Genomic DNA, 25701 nt, shown 5'->3' with positions numbered 1-25701 from the left:
GCCGTGAGTATACGTGAGCGGCCTCTGGGATTCACATGGTCTCTCCCGGTTCTATTGAGGGAACAACTCTGGCCAATGAAGCCCTTCCTGTCTAGATTTAGACCTCAGGGAAAACGTTTTGGTGCTGAAACGAGAGCTCCCGTAGCGTCATGGCTGCAGTGTGTGGTGTCATGGTTCAAAGTGATCCCCATGTCCAGACGCTGTGCATGGGGGAGGATTGGAGGGGGGGGGGGCTGAGCTGGATTGGGTGTCTCTGTGACTTAAAGAGAGAGAGAGAGGGCTTCCCTGGACCCATTCCCTAACTTTACACCCACATCTGCTGCTGATTTCCTGCTCATATCTCCCGTTGAGTTTTCAGCCACCCTCCCCCAAGTCTAGGCGCGTGTGTGTGTGTGTGTGTGTGTGTGTGTGTGTGTGTGTGTGTGTGTGTGTGTGCACGAATGTGAGACACTATGCAGAATTTCCAACTGGAGCCTCCATGGGTCTTGATAACAGTATCAGTACAGCTGAAATGTCTCTTGGAAAGAGCACTAAGTTATATAGTAATCTGTTGGTCAACTAAACACCTACTTCATTGCGAGACAGAGTGGCTCCAATGTTGTGGGGGGGGGGGGGGGTCCACAGAAAAGGGATGAGGTCACCATTTCTATGAAGAGACTGGCTGTCCATGTGTGTTTGTGTCATGCAAAAGGATAAATCTTCCAAACGTTAATGGCCGATACAAAAAGGGACCCATTGTACAAAGCAGGGAGCTCCCCATGGACACAATAGTGAAAAGAATATGTGCGGATTACACAGTGGTCAAGTACTCTCGCTAAAAGACCAGGACTTTTGACCCAAATAGACAAACATGTTTGCCTTGCCACGTGTTGGACATCTTTGCGGTTCATTATCCGAGCGGTGTAGACCCAAGGACAAGGTCTGAACCCGAGACGGCACACAAAGACACTTGATGTGACCCAGATCTAGCCAGGGCCTAACCTGGGACGGCTCAGGCCAGCACTCTGACCCAGGGTCACATTCAGCCCAGAGTCCTGGTCAAAGACCAATAAACACGGGTCCCGATCCCGAACGTCCCCATTCACACACACCTCTCACAAAGCGCCCTCCCCGCCCTCGTTCTGGGACTTTTAAACACACACACACACACACACACACACACACACACACACACACACACACACACACACACACTCTCTCTCCACCAAACAAGGCTGGGGGGGGCGGCAAATGCTGACAGACACATGTAAACAGCACGGCTCAGACAAACACACACATGCACCTAGACAAACACTCGCTCACACTGAGAACCGGACCGGCCAGAGGGGGGACGGCACTGCTGAAAGACACATCCAAACAAACTTGGTCTCGTTCCGTCTCCCAAAATGGCACACACACACACTGACACAAATACATATACAGACACACATTTTCACCACAATCTGCGACAATGTGTCTGTGTGTGCCTGTGTGTGTCTTTGTGTGCCCTGAACATGTCTAGAGGTCTGTGTTTTGGGGAGGGGGGGGGGGGTTTACACTAAACGCCGCTGTTTAAATACTCGGGGGGGGCCCACCGAAGGCCTTTTCACCCCACTCAACACATTACCACAAGACGACCTTCAAATAAATAAAACATCCCGGCTGGTAACTCTGCCCCCTGGGCCCCTAAGTCACCCCTCCCCCCTCCAACGGTCGGCTACGCGTCACGGCTCCAAGGATGACAGGTTAATGAGGAGAAAATATTTTTACAGGATCGCATTTCGACGGAGCCCCCAAAGAACCGAGGGCAGAGCTTTTATGGGCATCAGCTCGACTCGCAGCAGGCACTTTTATCTCCTCATCTCTTCTGGGTCTTTATGAGCGGGGCATATGCTATGCTACGCCTTCCTTACACAAGAGCACAGCTTACAGGCTTACAGCCCCGCTCTTAGTTCCTAATCTAGTCTCCAAGCTCCACCTCGAGGGTCTAAGACTGGGGGGACCGAGCCCCCCCCCCCCCCCGTTGCCCAACCGACCGTCGTGCTATGAACGAACGTCTAAATGCTTTTAGGAGTCTAAACCGGCCCCCTTCTGCACGGTGTGCTTTTCCAGGGCTTTCTGGAAGCCGTGTGTTTCTTGGGCCAGAAAAGCCAAGGCCCAGCCGTTTCAGACAGAGTGGCGCAGACACTGCAGGTTTGAAAATAAATAATTCTGAAGTTAATGGCAAGGCAAACACCTCAGGCTGGCAGCTAGAGGGCTCTGGATCTGCTCAGTGTGACACCAACTCCAAACTCTCACTTTCACCCCTGTGACCCACACACACACACACACACACACACCTCCAACCAGCCATCCCTTCCTCACTCTGTCCAGCCCCTCCAGCCAGAGTATAAGACTCAATCGCCTGACCCGACCTCTGTGAACTTTGACCCTCGCCCTGTCAGCACTCCTCCTAGGGGGGTGCCAAGCAGTGGCTGCCCCCAGACTGTAGCTGTAGCCTGTTAATGATTTGTTAAAAACACAACCGTGGCAGGACAGAGAGAAGGGGGGGTGGGGGGTGGGGTGAAAGCATAAAAGAGAGGAGAAATTATCAAAAACTTTAAACAAATGTTTCTGCTGAGAGGTGCACTGTTGGTGGTCTCCCGTCGAGCTAAATCAAACAACGGCCTTTCTGTCAGAAAGAGCTCCAATTTAGCACCGGGGAGGGGAGAGGGTTGGAAGGGAGGGAGGGGTGTTTGAGCCTATAAATTTCACAGAGAGAGTGAAAACGGGGTTTGGTCTGGTTTGATCTCATTTTGATGGGCACGGTTTTCTTACAAGGGCCGATTGTGGGACGGCTATGGTAGCAAAGCTACCGGGCCAGCGTAGCATACGTCTGGAAACGTATTAAATACTGCCTCGTCTCACCACAAAAAGGACATAGTAGAAACACAGAGCAAAAAGAAATGTGAAGTGTACTGTTTGAACATGTATCAACTGCTGTCACCACAGTCATTTCATACCACCTCCATCTGGAGCCATCATGACTCAGTGGCATCGGAGCATGCAAATATGACAATTAAGAGAAATAAGATCCTTCCCTGTGTTAAAAAACATACACCTCTCTCTCCTCAGCTCGCTTGCCAAACAGCTACTTTACACCAAAAATGTGCAAAAGTGTGCCTGTAGTTTATCTTTACTAAATGAAATCATTCTATTCGGTTGAAGGCTTCTCCCTCCCTCCCTTCCCATCTCTAATCCATCTTTCATCCTAACCAGCATGGTGGCTGGATTCGTCTACAGTTGTTGAGTGAAGGCTGGGGGGGAGAGAGAGAGAGAGAGAGAGAGAGAGACACAGAGACGCACAGAGAGAGAGAGAGAGTTGACGCAGACACTTTATACTGCGCCTGGACGTGCAGGGTCTGTGAAGCATAAATGCTCAAGTCTACACAAACACCAGTTAACAGAAAAAAAAACCTTTGCACTGGTACAGCAGGGAACATGGGGGGACAGGGGACTCATCAATGTAAGGAGGTAGTAGGTTAAAGCTACAATCTGGGGATTTGTCTAAGGGAATAAAATGTTATTTTAATAAATGTCTCCTAGAGTATTTTAAAACAATATATCTGGTACATCTGCATTGGTTTAGAGGCGGTCTCCCTACACCTTCCATTTGAGAAATCTCGACCCTGGTGTCAGGTAGGACACCTATTGGTGTATGTCAATGAAGTTACTTGAAGCAGATGGTGCACCCGATTGGACACTAGATGTACGGCCATCTAAATTGCAGTTCAGATATTGCCGCAATTACTTCTCTTGAAAGGATTTATTTATATATTTAAAATGTAAGGAATGTAGCCTTGAAATAGGAGCTACAGCATGTCAATAACAACACAGCTGAATGATAATAATGTTATCATTGATAACACATACATTTGACCATGAAAATACATTCACTGTACCATGGTGAGACAGGGATGTGGGGGCCCCTCTGTGAGGGACTAACCTCCAGATGCCTCAAAACTCATTTACTGTCACTCTTAATCTGCACAGATGTACATCCAAGTGACACGTAGAATTCGAGGTCACACACGTAAGCATAACATACATCCCAATGAGAGGAGGAAAAAAAAAAACGCATGCAGGGTCCTGAATGCTGTGGCTCTTAAGCTTAACATGTCACTGCCTGCCACCGCATACCTGGAGGTTAACAGAGAGACAGTCAGAGAGAGAGAGAGAGAGAGAGAGAACTAGGCAGCCAAGATTCATATTACTACACGTCGTTACATTAATTACTTTGGCAATATGGGTACAGTTGGTTTAGTTTTTTTACTTGTACAAAGTATTTGAAATTATTTGAACTGGAAGATAGATAGCCTAATTGGCTGAGAGATAAATTACATTCATATGTTGCACATTAAATAATGGTGCTGTATTGCTTTGGAAAACTTATTTCTTGTTTTATGCAATAAAACATTTTAATGAATTGGATTTGGAATGAACATGGAGAGAGAGAACTCTTAACTTTGAAAGTAGTAATCAGAAAAAGACTCAATGGTATAAGAAGCCTAGTGTCTTTGCTTTGGACAAGTCCAGGCTACATGAACACACACGTCTCACCATCTACACAGTATGTCCATCTCTGCACAAGACATGAAGGACTGCTCTGCTGGACAAGGAGAACAAGGCCACTGTTTGGCAAACAGAGGTCATAATGTGGTCCAAGTGATAATGTAAAAAACACCACCACAAATTATGTTTAAATAATTCCATCAAATGTCTCAGCAATTTTGATGGGTGCAGTGTTTGAAACAATCTTAAAATGAAATATTGACAATTAAGGGCCGCTATAATTTGTTGCGCACAGCGTCGGACACAGACAATTGCCAATCTACAAGCTCATAACGCGGCACTTGTGGACCGGCTCTTTCGGTACCGGCAACGGTGTTGATCATAAAAAAAATCAATGACTGTGTACAATATTGTTGTGGGGATGTAGGATGGGGCCTTGAGGATTGTTCTAAATATGCTAGTGGTCCAGAGAACCACTGAACAGGGCAACCAGACACACATCCACAATCCTGTTTTGTTTATGTGCAGGTGTATGTATGGTATGTACTGTATGTGTCTAGAGGAAATGGGGCCTGATGGACATGTCTGCACCATGAGGCACTATGTCATGTCAAATTTATGTCATGGGAATGAAGCTTATGGTGACAGGGAAGCCCGCAGGCCATGACAGATTTAATGCAGCCATTAGCGTAGCAGAAAATGACTGCACACGCCAGGCTACACACGCTTACTTACGCTTGTGTATAGTGATTGTTCACAATTGCACAATACAGGAATATTTGCAATAGTCCCCACGTTTATATAAGATTATCAAATAAATGGGAATACAATATTTTTGAAGAGTGGAAAAGCCTGAGTACATATTGTAATATTAGATTTAATATTTGTGTGAGTAATTGTACAATTGTTAAGATAACTCATCATCAAAATATATAATAATATCTAATGATTTTCTTCATGCAAACACTTCATCCGTGGTTTTCAAAGCGGGGTTCAGGGACCCTCTGGGTTCCTTGAGGTTACAAATGGACCATTACAGGTCCATTTGATTCATTTTGTACACTCTCAAAGTTATGGGGGTCCTTGAAATTAAAACGTTTCAGGACCACTGCCCTACGTAGACTATAGGGCATTATCAACGGGTGGCTTAATTGTATTCCGCTCACTGGCTCAAACATTAAGGAATGGATTCAGACCTTGTTTTGAACTTTAAGCCCCAGCCCATGCAGAGAACTGATGGCTGTTGCTATAGAGAGATGACTTGATCTCAAGACAGTGTTTGTGTGTTTGTGTGCGCTAGGAGGAGCTGGGCCTGAATGGGAACGGAGGTGCAGCTGCCGCAAAGCAGCTCCTTAAAAGTCAGTGAAGTACCGCTGAGCAACGAATAAATCCTTTTCATCTTTGCCTCCTTTTCTCATTTGGCACACATTTCGTCACTCCTCTTTTTTGCTCCCCATCTGTCCCCTTCCTCCTCCTTTCACTGGTTTCGCTCGCTCCTTCTTTCTTCCTCTCTGTGGAAACTTTAATGGTTTCCTGGGCTCGGCTCGAGACATTCTTTCACTGCGAACAATAATAACAAGAGTAAGAACCACTTTATGTAACTCTCCCGTCCCTCCCTCACCAATGAGCACCGAGTGTGTGTGTGTGTGTGTGTGTGTGCGCGCGCACGCGCTTGAGTGTGTGCGCGCTTAAAAACAAGTGTTGGCTCTGTTGAGACCAGGTACTGCAGACTACTAACCACTTTCAACATGGCGTCCCTATTTTGGGAACATTATATGTGAAAATTACAGCAAAAACAGCAGATATTAAAAGCTCATAAAACGTCGCAATGTGCCAGGTTGTGAGCTTCATCTGGTAGCAAGGTAAGTGACCTGTTAGTTTATTATCATCAAAGGTCTGCCTACCGACTCATTAAAAAGTACATTCAGGCAGATACACACAAACTTCTATAAAGAAATGGAAAATTACCACCACACGGCATGGCATTTCAAGCCACCGTTCTGCAACATAAAACTAGTGGAAAATTATCAAACAAAAGCTCAAATGAAAAGCTATTGTGCAAGTATTTGGCACTAAACGGAATGAGCTGTTATGATGGAAAGTGGAAGAAAATCTGAGGGAAGAGACATGAGTGAATCCGATTGTTTGTTTTTAAAAGATAAATATGCAAATCAGGGCAAATGCTAGTCCAATCCTGAACTACGCCAATTCAACAAACTGCACTTTCAACCAGATATGTTGCAAGACCTTTCAGCGGTGCCAGAATATCACTGTAGCATGCAGCATGGGGCTCGCCTCACTCTTCCTGAGAGGCCCCAGGATACATGGCTTCGTTTTGGCTAGTGGGGCTCATTCCACAGGGCTGCAATACATCCCTGCACCACTAGATGTACTCTTTCAGAGCTCACAGTGGAGTCACACCTCCAATCTACAAGGCAATTACTTAATTTAACCCATTAAGACCTGGAACTGTGTCATTTTTTTATTTGAGCTAAAAAGCATTATTTTACACTTTGGGCTATTCAAAAATAGCAGATCTACAAGCTCATAGCGCGGCACCGAGTGCCGCGCTACGAGCTTGTAGATCTGCTATTTTTGAAAAATTGTGAAAATGTGTGCAAATCTTTGAATATATATATTTTTTTAAGCGAACATTTTTAACTCAAATCTTTGCTTCTGGGGGGTCCCTGGAACAAAATATTTTGATGGGGGTCCGCGGCCAAAAACATATAATTTTGGGGGTCCTTGACATGAAAAAGATTGAGCACCACTGATATAGAAACATACGTTTTTCAGAATACTGTTGAGATTTAGGAGACTCAGCCTCAGGTCTTAATGGGTTAACCAAAAACTAGATTATATGAACTATGGTAATGTAATGCGTTTCAGGTCAGTACAGTAATCCATTCAGATGGCTTTAAGTTACCCTTGAGATCCCATTTTGAGAGAGAGAGAGAGAGTAGCAGAAGGACCAGGACCTTTGGACATTTAGCCTCCTATAGCTTCACCTTATGTTCTCTGCAGCCTAACATCAGACAGCCACGGTGAACGGCGGGAGGGAGGGCCAAGAGATCGGGGACCAGAGCCAGGGGCAGGATGTCACGTCTAGCCCCGACACCCACCGGCCAAACCAGGCAGGCAGCAAGGGCTCTGTGGGACACCCCGTCCCAGATCGGAGGACAAAGGAGAGGGTCTGACACACTACCCAGGCAGCCCCCTGCTTCCTGGCTGGACTCCAGGCCTTCAGGACCCCTTCACGGCGAATGTCCAGGCTCTGGACATTCGCCTGTGGGGTTTACACCACCGCACGTGGAGCTGTTCCACTGGACACACTGAGGTGTGACTTGAGAGGACAGAGCCTTTTCCCCCCTCATACAAGAGCACTGATGTGTACCACTGGATGGAAACCCAGCTATGGGATATGGGCACCTAGCTGTAGCTTCACAAATTAATATATCCTCACACACACACACACACACACAAAGATATCAAAGATGGAGATACTTGACACTCTTTTGTGTTCTCTATGTCAGTGGTTCTCAAAGTGGGGTCCTTGCGGGGGGGTAGCATCACAATCATTTTAACCACTTCATCCATTTTTTATTTTGGCTATTCACAAATAGCAGATCTTTGTACATCTGTTTTTTTTATTTGTTTTGAAAAAATATCTAAAAATGTGACACTGGCACAAAACCTTTTTAGATGGGGGTCCATGGCCTAATTACATATCAATTTGGGGGTCGTCGGCATGAAAAAGTTTGAGAACCACTGCTCTATGTAAACTAGTTGTGCCTTTCTATAATGCTGCACATGTCCAAATGTGCTAAGAAAATTCCCTCAATAGTTTCTGAGGGTCAGTGGGGATTGCAAGAATTTGTGATATTCTAAGATTCCTCAGAGAAAGGAAATTAGTTTAAAAGTCATACTGTGCAACAATCAGGTAGTCTTTTTGGCGACACCTGTGGTCCGTTTATGTTCTGATAGAAGAGAAGTCTCACAAATGCTTCCGTCATACAGTCTGGAGCACGGAAGCATTGAAAATGATCAAGCGATAAAAACGTATCCGAATATAAATCAAAATCATCTAAGCATATGTAGCTTAGCAGAAATGGAAATTAAAACATTTAATGTAAAGATATTTTCATGAGCGGAAATGACGAACAGATGAGAGCTTCCTGTCTCGGATTTTGTGTAGTTCCAGACTCTATAGCATTCGGAGATTGTGGAATAGTTGTCTGGCTACGCGAGACTTCTAGAAGAGTGATTCCCAGAATTCAGTTTGAAACAAAATCACGGTTTACATTAACATTTTTTACATGTTTATAATTTGGGGTCTCTGGTGTGCGTAATCACAAAAATGATTTGACAACCCAGTAATTTTTTGTGGGATGGATAGTTCAGAAAATATGTAATATAGCAAGCCGTTTTGATTTGCCTTCCCTGTCATACAGGAATGCAAATGGGACTCATAATAATACACCCCCCCCCCCCCTCTTCTTAATATCTCAACCAACCATTTTCTATCCCAGACAATTCTGGGTAATTGACCTGCTTTCAGGGACAGTCAAAACGCATTGGTCATATTTCAAGCAACACAAAAAATATATAACGAGGAGAAATATGGTTCCCAACCTGACTGCTTTAGAAATATTATTTGGTGGCATTAATAAGTATTAAAGCAAAAGGAAGCCATTTATGTGAATAAACATTAGAATGAACATGAATAAAATGCACATAGCTTGAACTGTGCTATATAGCTGTGAGCCTGCGACGAATATGAAATGTCAATTCATTGCCTGTGATCTGTGCACTGAGAAGAACAGCCTCATGGAGGAGATATTTTTCATTGCGTAAACAAATGAAATTCAATGAAGCAAGTAATTCTGCGTTTTCAAAATCATTCTATTAAACTGACAGATGCATATTGGCTGTTGGTGCACAGCGCGCAACGCGAGCGTTCTGTAATCCTACTAATTCCTCAAGCTGGAAAACATTTTAGCATGTTTTTTATGCATTATAACCCGCATGAGACAATGGTTAGATGTTTGTATCCAACAAAACTGTTGCGCTTCATGACGTACAGAGAATATTGAAGCCATAATATCCGTATTGGTTTCTCCATCATAAAAGATTTACTGAATAGATAGAATATTTTTCATAATATACTTTAAATTGAGAAACATGGAACAAAACAAAGAAAAAACTATTTCAGCACGACATCATCATAATAGTGATACAATAAACAAGGAATTGAGCATCACCAAGAATAAACAAGACATATTTTCTCTTTTTTTCTGTTGTTCAACACAACCCAAACACAAATACACAAATCACCACCACCATCAATGCAAATATAAATGCACATCATGCACACAGATGATCTCACATTCAAAGGGCAGACCGCTCAAAGTAAGACAAAAATGACCGCCAATGCTCATAAAACGTATCCAGCCTCCCACGTGTACGTCTGGTAAAGAGAGTAGAATCTGATTGAACTCTAGAGAGCAGGGAACCCTCAGATGGGACTCCAAATAGAGCTGTAATAGGACAGGGGTCAAAAGCAATGTCAAAAACCTCTGAGAAACACATACAAATGTGTCCCCATCCATTCAAGTGTTTTCAGCTAACTTGTTTCAAGGACCTTGAAAAAATGGCATTTCTGAAAAGTTGTAAAGAAAATTGATCTTTAACACATTGAATGCCAAAAACGGTCCGGACCGTTTTTGAGGGTCCAAACGAGAAGTGCCGAAAACGGTCCGGACCGTTTTTGACCCAATTCTATTTTTATACATGTGGGCCACGTGGGGCGCTAAAACGAAACTTTGACATCACCCAAGCAGTTTCTGAGAAGAAGAGGCTGGATGTGGCTCCATGTCAAAAATCCTTCCGGTCGGCGTTTTCAATGTTATCTCCTTGATTAAAAGCTTAATATCTCCATTTCTTTTTAATGTGGTGGAAACGAGCCGTTTTCGATCGGCGATCACGCTGCAATGGAGGGTCGCGTTGGAAATATTATTGTTCCAGGCGTTAGTCGGGACCCTCCGCCGTCTCGCACGCACGCTTTGTTTACATGCATTTCCGCGTCGGGGCTTCTCACAGCACGAAATGTATAACGCAAGTGGATGGAAGAAATGCTGGCACTCAACGTATAATATTTTAATAAACCTCTGGCACCCAATGTGTTAAGAGTTCTCTTGGGATTTAAGTCAGCCTGCAGTAATGCACATGGTGTTATGGCCTCCAATTGACAATCACAGACAGATGGGTACAACAACCAGAATGAATAAGCGGCATGGAGATTCAAATTAGAAAGAAAAAGAAAGAAAGAAAGAATGGAAGGAGATAAGAGCAATGCTGGAGGTTCTGAGGTGTCCAGCAATGAGACTGACCTCCAGAAACCAGGGAGCTTCCAGCGAAGACAACAACAACAGCAGCAGCAGGGCAGTGACAGGGCCTCCCCCCCAAGGCTCCATCTTGGAGACCTTGAACAATTCCTCAGTATGTCTGTGCATTAATGAGCTACTTGGTCATATGCAAATCGGGCCATGTAATGGGACACTGTGTGTTTAGAGTGTGTGTGTGTGTGTGTGAGAGAAAGTGCCCGTCTGTGGGAGAGCGTGTGCGCAAAAGGTGGGAACTGGGCAACCTTCTCACCCTTGCTCGGCACCCCACCCCTGCGAGGGTGAGATAGGAAGAGGTAAGCTAAATAAGGACATTGTGAATAAGGTCCCCCCCCAAAAGTGCACGCGCAAATATGGGAGGAGGGGGCGAATTCCCCTGCAGGGGGGCTAGGAGCTGTGGTAACGGCATGATTGAGATTTTACACACACACACACACACACACACACATAGAGAGAAAGGGGGCATACCAAAACACACACAAATAGAGAAATACCAAAACCTGAAATATGCAACGGGGGAAGGGTAAAAAAAAAGGCAGATGTGGCACTTTGCCATAATCCCCAACAAGACATCAGTCTCCCATGGACAGGGACATGCTTTGGGGAATAGCTGAATGAAATAACAGAAATGAAAGCATCATTGTGGGAATAGAGGAATTATAGGATGAATGAGAGAAAGAAATGGATGAATGGGCGATTCTTGGCTCACCTAATGGACTTGGATGAGGTTTACTTACTTTCAACCAGCCCCCACGAAAACCATACATTCTCGGACAGCGTTTGAGGTGAATGTAGTGTCTCTGCGTGAGAGTTGGTTGTGTGTGTCACATTTCTCTCTCGATCCAAGTCCGATGCTGCGCTCGTAGATCAGCACTGTGTTAATCTGTTTGTCTGTGCGAGTGCGCAGCAGCATGTGTATGTGCACATCTCGGTCACACTCCTTCTTAGGTCTGGGCGATTTGACGTCAAATCAATATGATTTAAAGTCACGATTATTTCAAACTTTAGCCTTGATTACGATCAATGAACGCTAAAAAACTAAAACGCTAAAATGGCAGATGGCTCACAATGCACGCATCGCGACACGTTGTGAGCTTGTAGATCGGATTTTCGCTATTTTTGTACACCACCATGTATAACGAAGTACAATACAGGGTTAAGTGGTTAACGAGACTAATCAATTATAAAAACAAATCTATATAGTTTTTCCATGTTGATTCGTTCTAATCTATTAGATTAGAAATACAGAAAAATGTAAAAACCTGCTTCTCAATTACTAAGTATTAAGTCGGTTATTGGTTCAAAATATCGGTTTCGATATATTTTCGGTTAATTGCTCAGCCCTCCTTATGTTACTGAGTTACAGTGGCTGTCTCCAATGTGACCTCTCTCTCAACCGATAATGTCTTCAGCAGCCCTGTCTGCCCCCCCTCTCTCTCTCTCTCTCTCTCTCCGTCTACACTGGGTTCAGTCCATCAAATCTATTTACATTCTTCCTCTCTTCCATCCCTTCTTCCCTCAGGTTTTTACTGCGGATGAATCAGCTGTTCAGGTCTAATAGCTTTTCCGTGTGTGTGTGTGTGTGTGTGTGTGTGTGTGTGTGTGTGTGTGTGTGTGTGTGTGTGTGTGTGTGTGTGTGTGTGTGTGTCTGTCTTGTGCATGTATGAGTCAGTCACCACGCTGTGCCTGTCAGGTGTTTGTGCACATGCATGTATGCACATCTCCGTATGGCACACGCATGCTCACATATGTTTCCGCAGCTTTTGTACCATACTGCCGCAGTCAGATGGCTTTACCATTTAATGTCTGAGAGCACGTACATGATGTCGTGTTCATATTCTCAGTGGGGCTTCTAACCCACAACCCATGTGTGATACCTCTGGTCTTTGGAGAACTGCAACACATATGCTACCACATCAGAGAGGTTATGCAATGGATGTTGTAAGGAATACAACATCCAGCTAACAGTCATTGCAGCGTCCACCGTCATCGCATTAATCTTCCACTGTTATGCCTTTACTGCAGTAACAAGTGGACACTATAAATTCATTTAAAAGGGGAACATTAGAACATAAGAACATAAGTCTTGCATCAAAAAGCGAATTGACAAAAGGAATGGATCATAAGCACTGCAGGATGTGACCGGCACTGGCCACTTCTAAAAAGAGGCTTTGCTGCGATGGGTTAGCGGGCTGAGAATTCTGAAGAACACAGAGCTAAACTCTTCAGCTTCTGGACTTAAGGCAGCCGCCAGAGTCCACACGGCAATGAAGGGGAAAATGAAAGAAAAGAAAAGAAGAAAGAAAAGAAAGAAAAACAACAACATAAGGAGAGCGGGATAGAGAGATCAAGACCGAAAATGTCTCAGATTGAGAGAGAGAGAGAAAGGAGGGGTGAAAAATGAGAGGATGAGAGGGAGAGAAAGAGAGCTCTCGCGCTCTCCCTGTTGAGGCCCTTGCACCTAGAATAACATGAGGGTGAAAGGGAAAGGGGGGGGAGGAGGGGGCATAGGCACACAGTGAAATCCTGTGTTAATTTAGCCTTACGGGTGAGTTTTTACACGCTCCAAGTTAAATTAACACTGAGGATTTTGACTGTGCAGGCAGCAGAGACAGTTGAAGCCTCTCAGAAAAAGATTGTGGTCCCTCTACCCAAGATACGGTAAGACGAATAAACCCCGTGACTACAGACCTGAGGGGTGAGTGCCAGGAGAGGATAGAATGAGTGTGTGTGTGGGGGGGGTTCAATTTAGAGGCTGGGGAGAGAGTGAGAGCGAGGGGGGGGAGGGGGGTATTAACACCTTCCACAGGTGTCTCCGTTTCCCCTCAATGCCATTACCAATGGTCTGACAAGAGGCCAAATTACCCGATGGCTGTAAAACGGTGGAACTACACTTTTTTTTTTTTACATCTGTATGCCCATCCGCATACAGCAGTTACAGTGGAGAAGACATGCAGATGGTCTGCCATGCTGTCGTGTACACACACACACACACACACACACACACACACACACACAGACAGAACGAACAGATTTCTGGAAGTGAGGCTCTGTGCAAGGGATTAAAATAACAAACAGATAGAGCGGAAACATTGGGCTCTCATGAATCGGGCTCGCACATCAAAGTCATACTCATATATCATTCTGACAGTTCAGGGAGCGCGGCAAAACTTCCACTCTCTATGCGATACTGTAAACAGGGACGAGCAGAAATACGTTCATATACACACACAAACACACACACACACACTATAGTACTTATGTGAAGACCTATTCTCAGCCGTAAGGATTCAGTGGCATAAAGAAGGCAAAGAAAGACTCCAACGGAGCAAAGTGGCAATGGTTAGATTTAGAATAGTCTGGGTTAAAGATAGCAGTGGAGGAGAGGAAGTGTGTATTTAGTGTGTCTGGGTTAAAGATAGCAGTGGAAGAAAGGAGAGGAAGTGTGTAAACTAGGGAGCACGCCACGGAAGTTTGCATTACCAGTAGATTCTAGCAGTAAGATAACCAGGGACTCTTTTATTTGCCCATCGCAGACCGCTCAGTTTGCACTGGATATGATGTAGCGTTGAGGTCACCCATTGAGCGTTGAGGTCATCCATTATTTATTATTATTATTATTATATACATCTTTATTCGTTTCCTAAGTCGTTTCCTTTTTATTGTTGTGTATAGTATTATAGTATTGACATGGCATGTTATGAACCGGCAAACACTTACCTTGTAACGCATCTTGGGACAGGAGTGAATGTAGAATCCCAGATAGTAGTAGGACAGCTTGGGAGACTGTTTCTGCAGCTCCCTGGTGAAGGCAATCTCCCTGTTTTAAAAAGGAAACAAAAATACACACAATTGAAGACAGGCATTCTAAAAAGGACAGCCATCCATGGAAGGATGGACCCGATAGCTTGAACCTTGTAGGTGGTGTTCATCAGTGACACATTCATAAATCAACCCATGTATTTCCCTAAATAACAGCAACTGTAACAACAAGTGTTACAGTTTAGTACCAGCAGCAGATTCACCCCCCTCCCCCACCACGCAAAAAGCACCGACTTGGTCGATCCTTTGTGCTGGTAGCCATGAAACGATACAATGGCGCCACTGGACGTTCCTCCACCAGGCGTTCCCCCTCGTCCTCAGATAAATGACTCATGCTCTCGCTGATGTCTCTGGCGCCTTTGCTCATGGACTACTGGGATTTCCACTGGCATCATCATAATTAGAGGCCTGCCAAGGCAAACTGACATAAATGCTTTTCAATGGGGATAAAAGTGTATATTCCGGCTTTTATTACCGTCCATATTTATGACTATGTACATATTTTTCATAAACACACACACACACACACACAGTAGATCAACTGTTCATTTTTACCCACATTATGGGGATACATTATGTACAATTATATATAAAATCTTTATGCATATTTTATAACTGTTAATAGATCATACGACATGGAAATCCCAAGCAGGGGTCCAAGCAAGAACCTTAAATCTCTAATTTCTTCCTCCTTTCCAGAACTCCTTAGATTTTGGTATCCTATAACTAATCCCTGCATTCATCTATCTTTCTTTCTTTTAAATTCTTGTATTTATTTTCTTTTTCTCCTGTTATCTGTGCACAGTGTGCAGTGTTTCATTCTGTGGTACTGCCTTGACAACTTAATTTCCCTCATGGGATCAATGAAGGTCTGTCATCCATCTATCCTAAAAGAATATTTGAAAATAAACAGATGTCCAATCATATGTATTTGGTCTTTGATGTGTCACACCGGGATATCAATTAATCAGGACAGTGATGAATATGTCTGGCAGTGGAGCAGCCGCAGATCAAACTAGGGTCCCTGGCTAATAGGAAGTAAATGGCCACACTAATAAAAAAAAAGCAGCTTTTCCTGTTCCCATTCGATTGCACAAAAACAACCGTTTCTCTCTATAGGCATTGAGTCCCAAGAGCAGAACAAGAAGGTGGGGAAGAAAGGAAGAGAGAAAGCGTGTAAAATAAAGACTTAGAACTTGGGAGATTTACACAGCATCCTCAGATACAGTAAATGTCTTTTCCCCAATAGCGCCTTCCTTAATTGCATCCTTTCTTTCCCCCCTGAAGCCCATTTTCACATTCTCCCTCTGCCATTTCCTTCACCATTCCATAACTGAATTCCAACTCCTCTTTCTTCTCTCCTTTTGTTTCACTCTTCCTTCCAGCCCCTCTGTCTTTCACCCACTCAAATGAAGGAGGGTGGGTGGGGGGGGGTGTGTGTGGGGATTCCCTTTTTTATTTTTATTTAAAAAAAAAGAAGAAAAAAGTAAGAAGAGAGGGAGAAAGGGGTCCTAAATAAAATGGATGCACTGAAAAATACGACGCGGGACAAAGCCGGGCCAAGGTCGGGGGAGAGTGGAGAGTGGGAGGAGAATATAAAGGAGGAGGGTGAAGAAAAGGGAGCAGGGAGGGGAGAGGAGAGGCTGCTGGAGTGAGGTGCTAGAAGGTCATCCACTTGCTGCCAGGTTCCTGGGTTCCCATCCCCTCTCCACAAAGGGCCGACCGGGCCCTGAATGGGGGGGGGATCAGGAGAGGTGAGGGCCCCATTCACAAAAAGCACCCCCCACCCCTCCTCCGCAGCCCTCCCTCCCCTCCTCCCTTCACACCCCCACCCCCGTGGCAGCAGCTTGAGTCTGCTATTATCCGCTCTTCAGCCTTTCTGACACTCCAACACAAGCCAATTATCAAGCCCTCCGCTCCCTCATACTGATGTGCACAAACACACCACACATACAAACAAAGGGCATTTTTCGCACATGCAATAGTGTGCACACCACCACGCAGGTTTCAGGACATCTTCAACGTGAATATGTGAAACATTGCGAAAACATTACATTCCAGAAAAGAAGATTCACTGTATCAGTAGCCACACGTAGTGTGTGACAAACAAGGCATCAACACAGACAAACATAAGCAAAAGGCTATCTAAAAAGACCATTTAGCCAACACAGTGAAATGTACTGTAATAGCAATATCTGGCAGAAAACATATTTAAATTCAGGTGTATCAATACATCATATTAAACACATTGGTTTGGGGTATAATAGTGTAGTGTGCACACATGCACAGATAACACACTGAGCCCCTGCTGGACAGCAGCTGGTTTCTTTGAACGGCAGTGCCTCAGACATCTCTTTATGCACCACACTCCACTCCGCCTGTGCTCTGGGCCTCTATACCACCTTTTCCCAAACAGTGGGTCGGGACCCATCTTTGGGTCGCGGACACATTTGTATGGGTGGTGAGTAAATATCGTTTCCTACATTAACATTTTTTTTCCCAAAAAGATTTAAATAAGTTAAATAACAAATTTAAATAAAGAAAATCACAACTTTTCATCAATTAAAAACAAAGAAATCAAATAAAAAAAAGTAAGAAGTAGTGAAAATAGCTGATCTACAAGCTCGCAACATGTCAATTTACACTAGTTTGGGTCCCGGGCAAACGTCTTAATTTCTCTTTTGTGTCTTAAGCTAAAAAGTTTGGGAACCACTGCTCTATTACTACACTCCAATCCCATAAGGAGTTCCTCAACATCTCCCTCTGCTGTTCTTACTGCAGTATCACAAGATTCAACATTCAAAGACCATTTGTCACATGCTCATACGTGTATGAGCAGTGAAATGTTGGTGGCAGACTCTGACAGACAGTGCTACAACTTAAGTAATGCCCAACATGCCGTATATATATTACAAAATATAATAATGGTAGGTAATATAGGATACAAATTTTAAGTTTTTACACATCATTACTTACTACTGTATTACTTACTGCTAGTAGTAGTACCTTAGACCAGTATAATACATTATTATACGTGTGGTGAGTGACCATAGACTAGGCCAAGGGCATAGTATGTACAATTTAGGATTGCACTATTAGAATTATATAAATAAAAATAAACAGAATATAGAACATACAAAAAATAATAATGGATAAATAAATTAGCGACTGAAGATGCATACAAAATATACATTTACGTGGCAAAAGGATGAATAAGTTAGCAATCAATTATATACATAGTGCAAATAGCAGTCAATATTGACCTGTAATAGTTCTGCCCTAAATACTATCTAAAAACATAAAATGGATGCAAGCGGGTTGTGCAAGATAATGTCTGACAATACTGTACGTGACCTGTTGATGAGTGGGTATTCACAGGTTAAAGACAGCTGACCTGACAGTTGGGTCATTGTTTCAGAGATCCGATAGCCTGGCGGAAAAAGCTCTTTCTGTGTCCCTGTAGTGGCCTTGTGACAGTGCAAGCGTTTACCTGACCGCAGCGACACAAACAGTGCATTGGTGGTGTGATGTGGGTCCTTCAAATTCCTTTCACCTCTCATCAGACACCTTCTGGAAAACGAATATTGCAGGGAGGGCGAGTGAAGTCTCCATGGTGCTCTGCAGGGCACGCTGGACCCGCACCAAACAGTGACAGCCCCCGTCGGAATGCTACATAGCCGAGTAGAAGGATTTCAGGCTCTTCTTTGAGCTCATCTTCAAGCTGTCGGAGGTAGTAATGCTTAGCCTTCCTAGTGTCTGTGTGCACTGTCCATGACAAGTCCTCAGTGATGTGCATACTGAGGTACTTGAAATTGCTCACCCTTTCCACGGGTTTCCCATTGATCATAAGCAGGGCGTAGGTCCTCTGCCAGCGAGTACATAAATCCACAACCATCTCCTTGTTTTTTTACCGGCATTCAAGAAAAGGCTGTTGTCCTGGCAGCACAAGCGACAGGTCTGCCACCTCCTGCAGATAGGCCTTCTCGTCGCCGTTTGTGATCAGGCCCACCACCACTGTGTCGTTGGCAAGCTCGATGGTGTTGGAGCTATGCCTGGCCAGTGGCCACACAGTCTTGTGTGTACAGGGAGTACAGCAGAAGGCTCAGAACGCAACACTCCGGTGTTGAGGGTGAGGCCGTTGGAGGCGAGTCTGCCCACCATGACAACCTGGGGTCTGGCAGTCAGCAAATTCAGGATCCAAATACACACAAGAGGAGCTCAGTCTAGGTTATATACAGTTTAACAGCCTGGTAACACATTTGGTGTTAAAAGCCGAACTGATGTCAATGAACAGCAGCCTAACATATCCCCCCCTTGTTGTCAAGGTGGGAGAGGACGACAAGCATAACCTGGGAGATGGCGTCGTCCGTGATCTGTTGGGATGGTAAGCAAACTGCAGTGCTGAGAAGAAAGGAGCAGATGTAATCCTTAAAGGGAGCCGTGGCCGATTTGAAACCTAAACCCCATTGTTCTGTGTGAGGAGATCAATTGATTGACAAAAGTATATTTATACATGAACTTATTGGTACATATCTGTCAAAAGGATAAAACTACAACCTACAATTTCCATTGTAGTGGGGTAGCAGACATACAGAAAAATCTAATCAATAATAAATACATTCATGCAATTTCCAGTGTACAAGACAAGTAAAATAGCAAAAAACTAAAAGTGTATGAAACTAATTGATGGCTATGAATAGGCCCAGCTGCTATTTAGCTAGCACTTCAATAATATAATTCAGCAAAAAATAACCAATGTCTTCTGTGTATTTCTCTGCCACAAACAATGACATCAAACACGTCTTTTCACGTCATCAAGCCTACGGAATGTACATTTTGCATCGATTTGTTGCCAAGCTATATTATTGATCTCCTCACACAGATCAATGGGATTTTGGCTGAAAATCTGCACAATCTTTCAGATAATTAGCCTCTCAAAGCACATCATGACAGATGTGTCAGCGCTACCAGGCTGCAGTCATCCAGGCAGGCTGGGGAGGCATTCTTGGGCATGGAGACAATGGTGAACCTCTTGGAAGCATGTGGGGACCACAGACTGGGCCAGAGCGAGACTGAATATGGTGGTAAACACTGGAGACAGGAGATTCGGCACAGGTCTTGATGACTCGCCTGGAGATGCAGTCTAGGCGGGATGCTTTCCTGGCACTCACCCGTTCCTCACCCGTTGACCCTGCTGGCCGTCAGCCTAGCATTAACATGGGTAACCTTGAACCATGCATAGAATGAGTTCACATCGTCCGCTAGAGCAGCATCAGCACTTTGGACAGACGGGCACATTTCTTTTCATGTGATGCCTCATGATCCCTGCCACTTATGTTGCATGTCACATTGTTAGAATTGAGTTTCCACTCTGTCCTTGTATTATATTATTATATTATATTCCGTTATCGGGAAAATTACTTGCAGAAAGGTGGGAGAGGGGAACCTTATAACCCTTCTTGGAGGGCGAGTAGCAGTGGTCCAGTGTTTTTTCTTTCCTGGTGGGACACTTTACGTGTTGCTAAAAGCTAGGCAGAACTTCTTCAAGTGTATAACCACTTAAGTGTAATAGTTCATAAAACAAGAACATTGTAATGCATTAACGGGCAGTGATGCTTTGGTAGAGGTTTGGGTGGTGTCGTTACCTTATCATGATGTAACTAGTCCAATTGCAGAGATATCTTGCTCTGTAAACTAATGTGGAGTCGGTGGAGTTGGTGGACATTACTAGTGTTGGGTCCCAGTGGGGAAATACACTATGCCTAAACGCTTTTTATTTGACAGGGACAATGCCCATTAATCTAAATTAATTAAAAAGTAAATGTGAGTTGGTCAATAATTTCATCTACAGTCCCTGGCCAGAATGTTAAGAGTCATTACACAGTAAAATCCTTAATATTGAGAGTATACAAAATGGAACAATTTGGTTACATTTTCTACAGTCTCAGAGTTAACCCATTAAAACCGGGAAAGCACCTGGGTCATTTTAGATGGACACAGATGGCCATTCAAAATAGCAGATATACAAGCTCACAGCGTTTCACTTTATGTGGCACTGCGAGCTTGTACATTTTTGACTGGTTTAGATGGCATTTGTAGAATCGACCTCAGGTCTTATATATATTATATAGGTTATAATTAACCCATTAACACATCCACTGCCAAGGGCTAATCTCATAATGTACTCACCAGTGCCAAGGTGTTTTTGTTGTTTTTTTGTTTTTTTCATGTCGCCATAGATCTTGTTAAAATCCTTAAGATTGAGCGCTACACAGTCTGTTTACATCCGCGCGATCTCCCTGTATCTCCCAGTGAAAACCACGTGTCAAACGGGGCATCCATGTTTGAGTTAGAGCGGATTACGTTAAACAGTGAAATGCGAGGAGAAAAAACTACAGGAAGAGAATTGAGTTTCAGTTTCGTCTGTAGAACGAGGGCGGGCGTGATCGTGAAAACCGGATCCCAAATAATTCTATTTCCTGTCATCAAACCGGAAACGGAAGTGGATCAAAAAAATTCCGAAAGTGCACCCGGACCGCGCATGCGCGAAAAGACCGCAGCCCGTAGGGCTACGGTCTCGGCGCTTAACAGTTGGATTTAACGGCCCGTAGGACTACGGTCTTGGCAGTTAATGTGTTAAGACCGGGAATGCATCCGTGTCATTTTAGATTTCTTTGGCTATTAAAAAATAGCAGATATACAAGCTCATAGCAAGGCACCGAATACCACGCTGGTATTCGGTGCCAACATTTGTAAAATATTTTGTTCCAGGGACCCCAGAAGCAATTTCAGTTAATTTCAAAGATTGCTTTGAAAAAGATATATTCAAAGATTTGCACACATTTTCACGATTCCATTTAAAAAATAGCAGATCTACAAGCTCATAGTGCGGCACTCGGTGCCGCACTATGAGCTTGTAGATCTGCTATTTTTGAATAGCCAAAGAAATCTAAAATGACAAGAGATGCATTTCCGGATTTAATGGGTTAACAGTCTGGATTTCACTGTGTATTCACTTCACTTGTGTGACTGTGAAGTGCCTTGGATTGAAGCGTCTACTGAACAGCCATGCGTTGTGCCGTGTTCTGTGATGTCTGCCTTGAAGTACTGGACGGTGTGTGCTCCTGGACCACACCACAGTATCAGGGATAGGGAGTGTCCAGGCCTGATCAAAGGGGCTTGTGGCTCTGGCGTCTGTAAACAGGCGGGAGGACTTCAAGCCCCGCTGGCCTAACGTTTCTGAAGGCCTTCCTCCACACAGTGAGCTCTCTTGTGTTGCTTTTGGAGCCAGACTCTTGGAATAATAAGAGAACGGAGAAACGTGCGTTTATGATGTGCAGGGTGTTCTCTCTATACGAGGGGAGCCCATCTTATCCCAACTGCTGGGACTCACTTGCACCCTTTGTGGATGTGCACGAAGACATACACACACACACACACACACACATACACACACACACACACCTACTATATGTATGCGTTTGGCTTCCCTACACTCACACACTCTGTATATCCGTACACACCTGTATACACCAACACTGAAGCCGAGATCACCCAGTCTCACATCTGTGCAGAAATATTTTAAAAAGGCTTTCTCACATTATTGGGTTACATTTTACAGGAAACACCAGATGTACTGTATGTGTGTATATACGCTGTGGGAGTGTGTAGTGTGTGTGTGCGTGTGTGTGTGTGTCAGTGTACGCCGTGTGCGATCTCTTATTTCATCCCGGCAGACAGCACTGTCGTCAGCCGAACCACAAACGGTACGCTGCCTCGGCCAATCAAGACAGACGAGCAAGGAATTCACCCTGACCCACAGTATAGTGCACTCGCCGTATACTGTTCTAAGGAAAGACTTTAAGAGGGGCGTGCAAGGGAAGGGAAAGAGTCAGCGAGACTGAAGGGTTAAAAAGAGGACAAAATGAAAGGGGGAAAAACAGCAGAGATGGGAGTTAAAAGAGAGAAACATAACCTGTGAGGAGAGTATAAAAAAAAGTGTGAGTTCTACTCGGATGTACAGAGTTTTCCCCCTATAGATGATGTGCACTTTTGTGATGCACATTGTTTACTCTGCCACGTTGGATGGCAAAACCCATTAACAGAACACAAATCTGTGAATGGTAAGTCTACTGTTGGATCCTTAATTCTTAAAGTGAGTGTTCCTAGTCCATCTGCAAGGCTGCCTAAGAATTTGGAACATTTGGACAATGGACATGTTATTATGTGGCAAAAAGTGTGACTGTTGGGAGAACAGGATCCTTATAGTTTTCCCTCAGTTACACTATTCCTCTCCTCAGCTAATATATAATGGTCAGACAAGCCATCTGCCCGACATAGCATAGTACCACGACCTCCACAACTATTTGGTGAATAGTCCCGTCATATTTCACCAGCAAGGCTCTAAATTATTTAAATGTCTCTATCTTTAACCACATTAACCATGGTGTCCCTATTTTCGGCATGCCATCCATTATAGGCTAACAAAATATTCAAAAACAGCACAAATACTATAGCAGTTCTACAAGCTCACAATATGTCATGATGCAATACTTTGTGAGATTGTAAAGCCATTTTCACCAAGGAGGTGAACAATTCCTTGTTTTTGATCAGGTCCACGTGAGTTGCAGTTTCATGCTAGCTAACTTCACTGTACTAGCCCTGAACCAGCCCACTGAATCGCCCACTTTTAACTTTTTTTCCCAAAATGCAGTAACATTGTAATGCACTTCTTTTCATAGGATTCAGAATTTTATCATGGAATTATTAACCATGAAATGGGAAGAAGTGTGTGATTCACGTCCTCTACTACAGCATTGGTTCTCAAAGTGGGGTCCGGGGACCCCCAGGGGTCCTTGGGGGGGTTACCAGGGGGTCCCCAGTTAAATTTGTTAATATAGTGCCACAATCATTTTAACCACTTTAACCATATTTTATAGTTTGGCTATTCAAAAATAGCAGATCTACAAGCTCATAGCGCGGCACTCGGTGCCGTGCTATGAGCTTGTAGATCTGCTATTTTTGAAAAATTGTGAAAACTTGTGCAAAACTTTTTTTAATATATATATATATATTTTAAAGCGAACATTTGTAACTCAAATCTTTGCTTCTGGGAGGTCCCTGGAACGAAATATTTTTGAGATGGGGGGATCCGTGGCCAAATACATATCATTTTGGGGGGTCCTTGACATGAACAAGTTTGAGAACCGCTGCTCTACAGAAACAGAGAGAGAGGAGGAAGGGGGAGGAGGAGGAGGAAGGCCCACTGACACTGACCTGAGTGCAGAGTAGGAGCCCAGAGACAGCGAGGCGAACTCCGGGTGGTAGTAAAGGTAGACGGAGGACACAGAGGTAGGCAGGATGTCTATCACGCCCACCGCCACGATACGGCCGTCCAGCCAATACTGCTGGTGGAAGGAGCCGTAGCCCGCATCTGGCCCGTCAGGAGGTGATTCCGCCTGAGGGGGGGGGAGAAAGTGAGGGGGAGAGTGGTCTTTGGTTGCAGGTCAAAGCAATACCATGACTCAAGTGAACAATAAGTTTGCATGGAAAATATATAAATCACAGAGGAGCGAGAACAGGGGGGGGGTTAACTGGACTATTTTACTTTCTTTTGGAGATCAACTTTCTCATGCAAACACACACACACACACACACACACACACACACACACACCTGTAAGTTGATGTATTATAACTTAGGCCCCATTCCCTGGCAGGCCTCGCACATTAAGTGTGGGGGTGTACAGTAGCCTCACGCTCAGTCTGCTAATGGCTCCCAAATGTGGAGCGAGATCAGGAGCAGGGTGGGGGTAGAGAGTGTGTGTGTGTGTGTGTGTGTGTGTGGGGGGAGTGGCGAGGGGGGTGGGGGTAACTAGCCGCAGAAACACACCAGGAGAGGCCTTTTTAATAAAAAGACCCTGCATGAGCAAAATCCATTTCACCAGGCAGCGGTGGAATGAAGCCAAGCTTTCCCCTATATGTTTGTGTCTGCTCACTCCATGTGTGCACCGAAGAATGTGCCTGCGTGGGTGTGTGTGTGTAGGTGTGTGTGTGTGTGTGTGTGTGTGTGTGTAGTCCATTAATAAAACAGTTAAAGGCTTCACACATATTACTTTTCTCACCATGATCTGCATGCTGGGTTTTTCAATCAAGTCATTTGACTGCTTTTTATCACAGAGGGTTAAGACTAGATGAGGAGGAGGGGGGGGGGGGGGGTGTTAGGTTTAGAAGCCATCCTAAGCCAGGGTATTGGTGTGTGTGTGTGTGTGTGTGTGTGTGTGTGTGTGTGTGTGTGTGTGTGTGTGTGTGTGTGTGTCCAAGTGTCTACACGAGTAACGGGATCCCATTCTTTCACCAAGACCCATCTGGGCCCGGTTAAGCACTGCAGACACTGCTAGTTATCACAACACCAGGAGAGCTAGCTTGCTAATCCAGTGCACCCACTGAGCCCACACCCTGACCAAATTAAACCTGTGCGCAAAAAAAAAGAAAACACACATACACACACACAGCTCCCTGACCTCAGAGGGCTGAGCACAACCAATGGGGTGCATCCGTGCCACATTCTTGCTTATAGCCCCCTCTGAGGGACTGCTTAAAGTAGAGCTGGCAGTAAAAACAAAGCTAGATCCCTCCAGCTCAGACCCTGGGACACCCAGGTCTGATTACCTGCCTGTCTGACACAATGCACACCGGGATCCATTCTCTCCCGAGTGTGTGTGGGTTGTAACTGGTGGTTGATTAAAGTGGTGGTGTGCAGTGCCACATCAGAGGACATGTGATAGGAGAGAGAGGCGGAGTGTGGGTTTGGTCCACATTAGCTGTGACTGACTGACTGACTGACTGGCAGGGCAGGCAGGCAAGGGGGAGGCGGCCAGTCAGCAAGCAGAGTGGGCGGGTGTGAAATGGAGAACCGTTAGCTGTAGGGGTGGAGGTATGATGATGGG

At 44.6% G+C, this 25701-nt stretch overlaps 1 protein-coding gene across 2 annotated transcripts in view; it reads right to left on the bottom strand.

Moving 5' to 3' along the window:
• The window catches only part of ate1 (arginyltransferase 1), an 86193-nt gene that overhangs the window by 22618 nt on the left and 37874 nt on the right, over window positions 1-25701 (bottom strand). For both annotated transcript variants that reach the window (XM_080449850.1, XM_080449851.1), the window contains exons 9-10: window positions 24030-24211; window positions 14652-14751 (exon numbers count right to left, since the gene is read on the bottom strand). In XM_080449850.1, the coding sequence (XP_080305976.1) occupies window positions 14652-14751; window positions 24030-24211 (282 nt within the window). The remainder of the gene's footprint in view (window positions 1-14651; window positions 14752-24029; window positions 24212-25701) is intronic.

The sequence above is a fragment of the Gymnoscopelus braueri genome (genome assembly GCF_963280865.1).
Source record: "Gymnoscopelus braueri genome assembly, chromosome: 14".
Lineage (NCBI taxonomy): Eukaryota > Metazoa > Chordata > Actinopteri > Myctophiformes > Myctophidae > Gymnoscopelus > Gymnoscopelus braueri.
Note: the sequence above shows the minus strand (reverse complement) of the source record. Positions and strands in the feature narration are given on the sequence as shown.